Below are 8,176 nucleotides of genomic sequence, written 5' to 3'. Positions count from 1 at the left end.
AGTATTGCTATGTAGTGATGTCGTCGTATAAGTAAAGCTTTATTCAATATTATTATTATAATATATAAAGCAATAATTTGTCTTTTATAACTATTGGTTGAGCGCAGAGTTTATTTTTGTATTTAACCACCCATTAGACTCGACATTTTTAATGCACTAAGAACAGACCAATTCTACGGCATCTTATAATGTTTAGCTTGTCTTCAAGTGACCCTGTAAAAATTTAAAACCTCGGTTATTAAATAAACGCTTTCACGTGGCAACTTGACGGTTTCGGTTTTGAACAGCTTGTACCGCCGTCTGGCGCCCAGAAGTTGTTTGCACACAAGTCTGCATCCGCCAGGAGCCAGGCGCGTGCGTGAGTCTGTGAACAGCTTCAAAATGGCGACGCATATAAGCCGCTCAGGTTCAGCCGGCTGGCCCAAAAGCGCGCCACAGAGTCAGTACACAGGAAAGTACTTGGGATCCAATCCGTCGAACCTACTAAACTTCACACTGAACCGAACTGTCAACCTGTGAGTAGTTTATCATCATCCTAATACTGGCATGTTACTGTGGGCGCCGGGACAATAGGTGCCACGGGAGTAAACGACACGATACATTTCTCTAATCGCACAGTGTCCTTGGTGCATGTTTAAGGTCTCGTGCTCATGTGTAAACGCCATGTTTTCCTTCTTTAAGGTATCCTCTCACGAACTATACGTTCGGCACGAAAGAGGCGCTATATGAACGAGACAGTTCTGTGCCGGCGCGGTTCCAGCGCATGCGGGAAGAGTTTGAGAAGATTGGCATGCGGCGGTCCGTCGAGGGTGTCCTGCTGGTCCACGAGCATGGTCTCCCGCACGTATTGCTATTACAACTGGGAACCACATTTTTCAAATTGTAAGTAGTGTCCACACAGGTTGTGCTCTTGCCGAGTTTGTGCAAACCAACTCGGCTCGTACTTGCGGCGCATTAAAGAACTTTTTTTTTTCCTTCTTAAAACAAAAGAAATATCTGTTCCATAGCACTTAGTCGGTGATAAGAGCAAGATACAAGTCCAACTGCTTATCGTCCTATGCAGGCAAGTTCAAACACCGTCGTTTGTCTGGCCTTTCGTTGCGAGTGGCAGCTGCGCCGTTCTGATGAATTTGCCAATATTCCTGGCATTGTGGCGTTGTTGGAGCCTCACAAGGTGCTGTTGTCTCCTAATGCGCTGAAAGAATGAAACACCGAACAACCTTTTTCAGCATCCCTTATTTATCGAAAAGCTGACTGCTTAACATGCTGCCAGTGTATGACAAATGTCTTTCAAAAGCTTGAAGTGTCGCACCGCATGTTAACTAACAATCTGTCTAAGCTACAGCTCTGTGCATCATCCTGTGGAGCAGCTGCGCTCATTGTGGGTGGCATAGTTGCAGCTTCCAAGGTGCTCCTGAAACTAGGCTGATCAAGTTAAGGAGCAACTTATCACTATGCTATTAGTATTCTATATACTTGGGGGGGGGGGGGGGGGGGGTAATGGCACAGGAGGAATGTCTCTTGGAGGTTATAATTGAGGCAGTGCGAAAGGGGTTCTGCTTTTGGGGAGGGTAACTACCCCAGCTGACTTCACTCATGAGAGTGTGCCACTTGAACTTCATGAGGTTAATTGGCTAGCCTGAGAAAGGTGGCAACTTGGGCGAGTTTGGCGATCCAGGCTGTTTATACATTAGTGTAAATAAAACCATCACACACCAACCAAGTAGCGCCATAGATGTGCGTCCTTTTCTGTATTAATTTATTAGATTTTCGTTATTGTCCATGAAACTGATACGCCAGGGTGGCTCAGTGGTAATGGTGTTTTGCTACTGAGCGTGAGTTCGAGTCACCTCGATAGCAGCTGCCATTCCATTGGGAGATGCAAAAATACTTGTGTGCTTGGGTTTAGATGCACGTTGCAGAACCTCGGTTGGTCTGAATTAATCCGGAGCTCTCCACTAAGGCCCATAATTCCAGTGTTGCTTTGGGATGCCAAGCATTTATTTTATTCTTTGCCCTAATATTTAAGAGAAGTTAGGAGGTATGAGATATAGGATGCATCTATGATTCTTGATATTCGTGCTCATTCATGGCAGTGAAAAAGTTTCCATTGTTGGCATATTTTTGTTCAGGACATGCACCCATGTTGCATCTGCACTCACTATCCCTTTATACTGTTGTAGACCTGGCGGGGAACTCAACATGGGAGAAGATGAAGTGGAGGGGCTAAAACGGCTCATGACTGAGGTGGGTTTTCAGGAAATGTAACTACAAGATTACTCCTTGCCTTGGCTATTTGACAGCTAGCATTCCAAAAGAAACCATTTGTTTGTTTTTCTGGCCTCAATTCTTTTCCTGCCAGTTACTGGAATATTGAGTGTCCTGTCGTAGCTTCTGTGAACATTCTATAAAAAAAAAAATGTGCTCATTTTTGCTTACAGCAAAAAGAAATCTATCCCCGTTCATTAATTAGCCCACATGAAGTAATATGTTACACATCTTAACTAGGTGATGAAACCAGGCCATGAATATATTCCCAGTGTGAATCAAAGTATTTCTCCTTCATAAAAAAAGAAAAGAAATACATTTGATCCATTGACGTTTATAAATCACGCTTAATACTTGGCAAGCTGCTTTTATACATTTGTGCTGTCATCAGCAGAGCTGTGTGTTTGTCGGCAACGTTTGAAACTTTTTGTCTATTTGTTGGCACTTGGACATATGGCAACAACATGTAACTGCTGTGCTGGTACTCGGCACAGCAGCTATGTCTCGAACAGCGTTGCGGTTGTGCAGACACTACACGATAGATGTTTGCTGCAGTCATAGTGTCAAGGGCAAACTGCACCAGTGACACCTTGTGCACTTGTTATTCTCGTCATCAGGGATAATTGTATCTTGGCATCTGTGGTGCCCTACTATGCAATGGTGCTGATGCACCACTGCATGAGAGTCATTTGCCAACACTATAAGGTGCCAGAACGTGCCATGGTGTTGCCTGTTTCAACATTTAGGATGAATTGGTGTGTTAATAGTGATTTTTATTGTGCAGTGATGCTGAGTTAGAGGATTATGGACTTATAATCGAGGTCATCACTTAAGGGTAATACAACAGGATGGAAAGCAACCGCAACTATGCCCCTACCGATGATTAGCCCCTAGGTAATGATTAAATCGTCACCTAGAGGTAACATCAATAGGGACCTAGTGGTAGTGACTTGCCATCCTGTTGTACATTTGTCAAGTTTTGTTTTGGGCTGAAGTCATTTTTCTGACTTGGAACTTCAAGGATGCTGTTGCTTGTAGAATCCAGTAACATTGTAGCAGTGCTGTCAAAGGAGCCAAAATAAGAAATGGAAATTTTTAAAAGAATTCTTGCCCCATACGCATTACCCCCTCCCTCCCACCCACACACACTTTTTCCCCTTCCTGATGTCTTAACAAACTATATTCTATAACAATATTACTTGCATGTACGTCATAATTATTGTCATAGTGCAATTCGAAGGTGCAGTATGTGCGTGTATTCACTGCTTGGTGGATTAATTACATAGCAGCCACTTGGTATGATGAGATTAAAATTGATATTTTGGTATTCTCCACTGTCATTGTGTCGAGCAGCATTTTGTGGTGCATTCATCCTGAAATGACATGGTTGAAAAATTTACGTGAGGAAACGACGCTTTTGAACAGGGCTAGAAAAAACTGCAGACATGAACACTGACTAGCAACCATAATGTTTATACGTCTAACAGAAGGCAGGTGCAAGGCTTCTGTTCACTGCTCCCAATAAATGATCCACTCTTTGCAGGAAGCTCAACCAAGGCAACAAAAGAACAAAACCGTGTGACAAGAAAAGCATGCCCATTCCTACATGACATGTGCCAAGGAAATTGTTTGCAAAATGCCTTTGTGACTGCTTCTGTATTGGTCAGGCAGGCCCTTGTGTTAATGAGATTATGAGAACATGCAAATTCTCTGAAGGGTGTGCCTGTTTGTGAATGCAGATGGATCATCTTGAAAAGAAAACGGGAGGAAAAGACGTCAGATATTTTTATTTTATCAACGAGTTTGGCAATACCTGCATCAATTAACCCTCCGTATCTTAGCTCGGGAAAGAGTTGTGGTATCTTGATTGTGCATTGGTAAACATGTCATGGTCTCGGTGATGACCGCATAAAAGTAGCCTTTCACTATACACATAAACATGGTCGCTAGTTGGCGCTTGTGTCTGTCATCTTTTCCCCATTCAAAAGTTCTGTTTCTTCATACATGTATGTACCAACTGGCCCAGCTTGCACTCTTGTTGAAAAATTGTTTCGTTCACAGTCGCTGCAAATTCATGCTCCTGCAATCTGAACCAACCTTGGCCCTTCGCAGAAGCACGCATTCACAGCTTTGTGTGCGCTTAAATGCTGAGTCTGCAGAACAGTCTGACACAAGTGGCTGCTGACTCGGCATTATGCCTGAAATGTTACTATCTGTTATTAGCTGCAGCATAAGACGTTCAATGCATGCCTTGTTATTGCATGTCAAAGTCGTGTGTATAAAAAGATTTGGTTGACAGCATAATACTTGGGTTATTGTGCAGATCCTGGGCCGGCAAGATGGTGTAAAGCAGGATTGGGTCATAGAAGACACTGTTGGTAACTGGTGGCGTCCAAACTTTGAACCCCCGCAGGTTAGACTAATTTATCGTAGTCAAGTAAATGCACTGTTTGAATGCTCCAATGATTGCTGCTGACAAATTTCCTCAAGCTAGCTTGCACAATTTTAATTGCAACCATTTTATCTATTCTACTCATGGCTTGCTACTACTGCTACTCAGCCAAACCTTTACATTATAATGTGTGCATGGCTGTGACTGGACTTGACTGGCTCATACCACAGAATGCTGCGAAAATGTTTTTTTATTGGTGGACATTGCCAAGGCAGGATGTAACTGCCTGAAAATGTCAGTATGGTCGCAATAGAAGAGTAGCTTGCATCATGGCCTCGGAATATTTCCGTTGTTGAGCCTTGTGTAATGCCATTGACATGCCCACCCATTGTGAAGTGTGTGATTTGTGTAGCCACCTTTTTCACCAGAGCCACTCGCTTAACATTCTTGTTTGCTACACGGCTCATTATTATGAACACTGGGCTGCCTAAGTTGGTTTCTAGCCTCAGCATTTCTGAGGATTGCGTTGCAATGGGGCCGGCATTTGGTAAACTAAAGGTTTGTACAGTTACTAGCATTGTTACGCTGGTGGCTTGATTTATACACGGAGAAGTATATATTGGGCTTTATAATTTGTCCTGCAGTATACTGCAGGCATAACATGGTATCAGCTGGCACAAGACAGTGGTTATTGTAGATTGCTGGGGGAGTCCTTCGTCCTGCAGTGGACATAAAAATAGGCTGATGGTGATAATACTACATGCTATAACTTGTGTCATTACAGTTGCAATAAATTCTCTGTAAGGCGCAATACTTGGGGAATTGGAAATCATTCTGTCTAACCTTAAGTTCAGCTCAACAGAAGTATGCTGAATCTATGAAAAACTAAAACATGCCCCTTAAAGGAACACTAAAGGCAAATACTAAGTCAACGTGGACTGTTTAACTACCATTCCAGAAACCTCGCAACGCTTGTTTCGCGCCAAGAAAAGACTTAGTTTACGAGAAAATTGCATCTGAAGGGTCCGAATGCCTTTTTCGAAATTCACATCTCCAGCCACCCAACTGGGGGAGTGGTGACGTTGCATACATCACCACCCTTTCCTGTCGTCGGTGAGTGAAACCCCGCCTGACAGACAACGCTACCGAGCCAAGACAGAGCGGTGGATTTCCCACTGCAGCTGCTTTTTGGTCAAGTGCCATAGACCATTCAGGCATCCCATGACATCATATGGAAGTTTAGTTCTCTGCTACTTGCAGTTTGTGCAAGTTTCGCAAGCCAGCAAAACCAGCACAGCACTGTACGATAACGAAACTAGTGAAACGCGGAAGCGTGGATGGCGCGGAGTCGAGCAAAAAAGGAAACCTTTCTATCGCCCGCGGCGTTGTGAAGGGTAATTTCAATGAGTTCTTTTTTCTGAAAAATGAAATAGAACTGGACAAGTAGCATTTTATTTCATCTTATAATGCAATACAAGCATGTCTTTTGCAAAGAATGGTTAAGTACTAGTAACAAAATTTAACTGAGGAGTGCTTTCGTCATCGGACAAGTGCTTGAATGTCTCGGGAGGAGGCTCCAACCATGTCCTGAATTTACCTCAATTTCTATATTATTAAGGTTCTGTTCGCAATAATATTGACGCCTTAGAGATTCTCGCGCACTAATCTATCACTTTAGCTTGACTTCATATTTGCCTTTATTGTCCCTTTAAGTGTACAGCTTATTGGACAAGTTGGCTTAACTGTGTCAGCTCTTAATAATAGTCAACTGTACTGTACTTCTAGAAAATAATAAAAATAATTTCATTGATTTATTTTCATGTACTTTGTCATCATCAAAGGTGTGTAAACGCACCGCTTGTAAAGCAATGAAAACTGCCTCAGATGTGGGGTGGGAAACCTTCTCCTGTGCTTCATACTTAACTTGATAAGGTGGAAACTTGGGCGAGTTGGTGATTCAATATCGACGTGTTTGCACAGCGCAGAAAGCTATTCAATGGAGCCTTATGGAGGAGTGTTGCTTACTTTCAACACACCAGAAGAAAAAAAAATCATTTTTCGTTCTTGCAGAGTTCCGGTGTTGGAGTTTCTAGATGGTTGTTTGTTGGTTTAGTGCAGGAACACAGGATGACGCAGAAGTTTGGAACACAATTTGCTTTCTTTTGAAAGCACAGTCAGAGCAGACTGACCTATGCAAGATCTTCGGCTGAAGTGGTGTCACACAAGTGATGTAAAGCAAATGAAATGTTCACCTATGGTTCACGTATAGGTACAAATTCCAAGCGAAGCCAGTTAAGGCTTGAGGTGAAGCCTACTTCATTTGCTGCATAGTGTTTCCTTCCTTTTGCTGGAAAAGTTAATGCGAAATGTTTTCTTTTCATTGATTATGCTTATTCTCGGTATGCTTTGCGTATAAGACGGCAAATAATAATTTTTCTCTGTTATTTATATGTCTCAGCCTTAACCCTTTGAGGGTCGAATTATTTTGAAAAAAACTTTCCCAGGTGGTCAAATTATTTTTTTGCGGATCTTGAATGTCCAAAATGTATTAAGTCGGGAATAAATAGTCAAAATAATTAGGAACAGTATTTTGGTGTCGGCATCACTCAGAATTGCAAAATGTTCAATAGTATTTCCGAGCGTGGTACTCCTTGTAACACGGGTCTACGCACAGCGCCTTATCGCAGTCTGCACACCTAAAATGCGTGTCTGTTCTCTTGAAGCGAGGAGTTGTGTTGGCGCACACATGCCATCTCTGCGTGCGGCTGCCTTGGGCAGAGGTCTGAGGCACCCTCTCGCGTAAGCGCGTTGCCGCGGAGAGCGAGAATACCTCGCGAAGGGCACTGATAAGCAAGTGGTGATAACCAAGCTAAGAGAAGTGCCAATCAAGATAGAAATCAACTTCCGCCGCCCCTGCGAGAGCGTGCCGACAAAGAGAAAAACAACGTTTCGCGCGCCTCCGTTGCGATCACGCGGCGGAACCGAAACCGCGAAAGCGCGTTGCCACTGAGAGCGGGAATACCTCGCGAACACCGCTATAAGCAAGCTAAGAGCAGCGCCAATCAAGATAAAAATCAACTTCCACCGCCCTGCAAGAGAGTGCCGACAAAGAAAAAAATGATGTTTCGCGCGCCTCCGTTGCGATCACGCGGCGAAACCGAAACCGCCAAAGGGGCGTTGCCGCAGTCTGAGCGACGCGCTGAAGCTAGCAATCAGCTCTGTTTACCTCCCCAAGAAGGTAGCACCAATTTCAAACCCATCTTGTAAGTGCTAAGAGGTGGCAGCACCTCCCGATGAGCGCTCATCGTCATTATGGCGCGAAATTTCAAACGGAGTGTCGGAACCGTACCCGTACGGCAAAGACCTTGCGGGACAGAAAACCGCTGCCGTACATGTACGGCGAAAACCTTCAAAGGGTTAAAGGTTTTTAAGGAATAGTGCACTTGAAGTCGTATGTTGTTGCAGTAAGAATATTTAAGTAGCATTTGTGGAGAACAGAACCTTTAAGCGGCATAT

The 8,176-nt window shown here is 43.6% G+C and overlaps 1 protein-coding gene across 1 annotated transcript in view; it reads left to right on the top strand.

Moving 5' to 3' along the window:
• The first annotated feature begins 341 nt into the window (after positions 1–341).
• The window catches only part of Cpsf5 (cleavage and polyadenylation specificity factor subunit 5), a 31,320-nt gene continuing 23,485 nt past the window's right edge, over positions 342–8,176 (top strand). The window contains exons 1-4 of the mRNA XM_050192393.3: positions 342–515; positions 682–882; positions 2,184–2,247; positions 4,592–4,681. Of these exons, the coding sequence (XP_050048350.1) occupies positions 382–515; positions 682–882; positions 2,184–2,247; positions 4,592–4,681 (489 nt within the window). The 5' untranslated portion in view covers positions 342–381. The remainder of the gene's footprint in view (positions 516–681; positions 883–2,183; positions 2,248–4,591; positions 4,682–8,176) is intronic.

The sequence above is a fragment of the Dermacentor andersoni genome, chromosome 1 (genome assembly GCF_023375885.2).
Source record: "Dermacentor andersoni chromosome 1, qqDerAnde1_hic_scaffold, whole genome shotgun sequence".
Taxonomy (NCBI): domain Eukaryota; kingdom Metazoa; phylum Arthropoda; class Arachnida; order Ixodida; family Ixodidae; genus Dermacentor; species Dermacentor andersoni.
The sequence above is the reverse complement of the archived record's forward strand: the minus strand, read 5'-3'. Positions and strand labels throughout refer to the sequence as shown.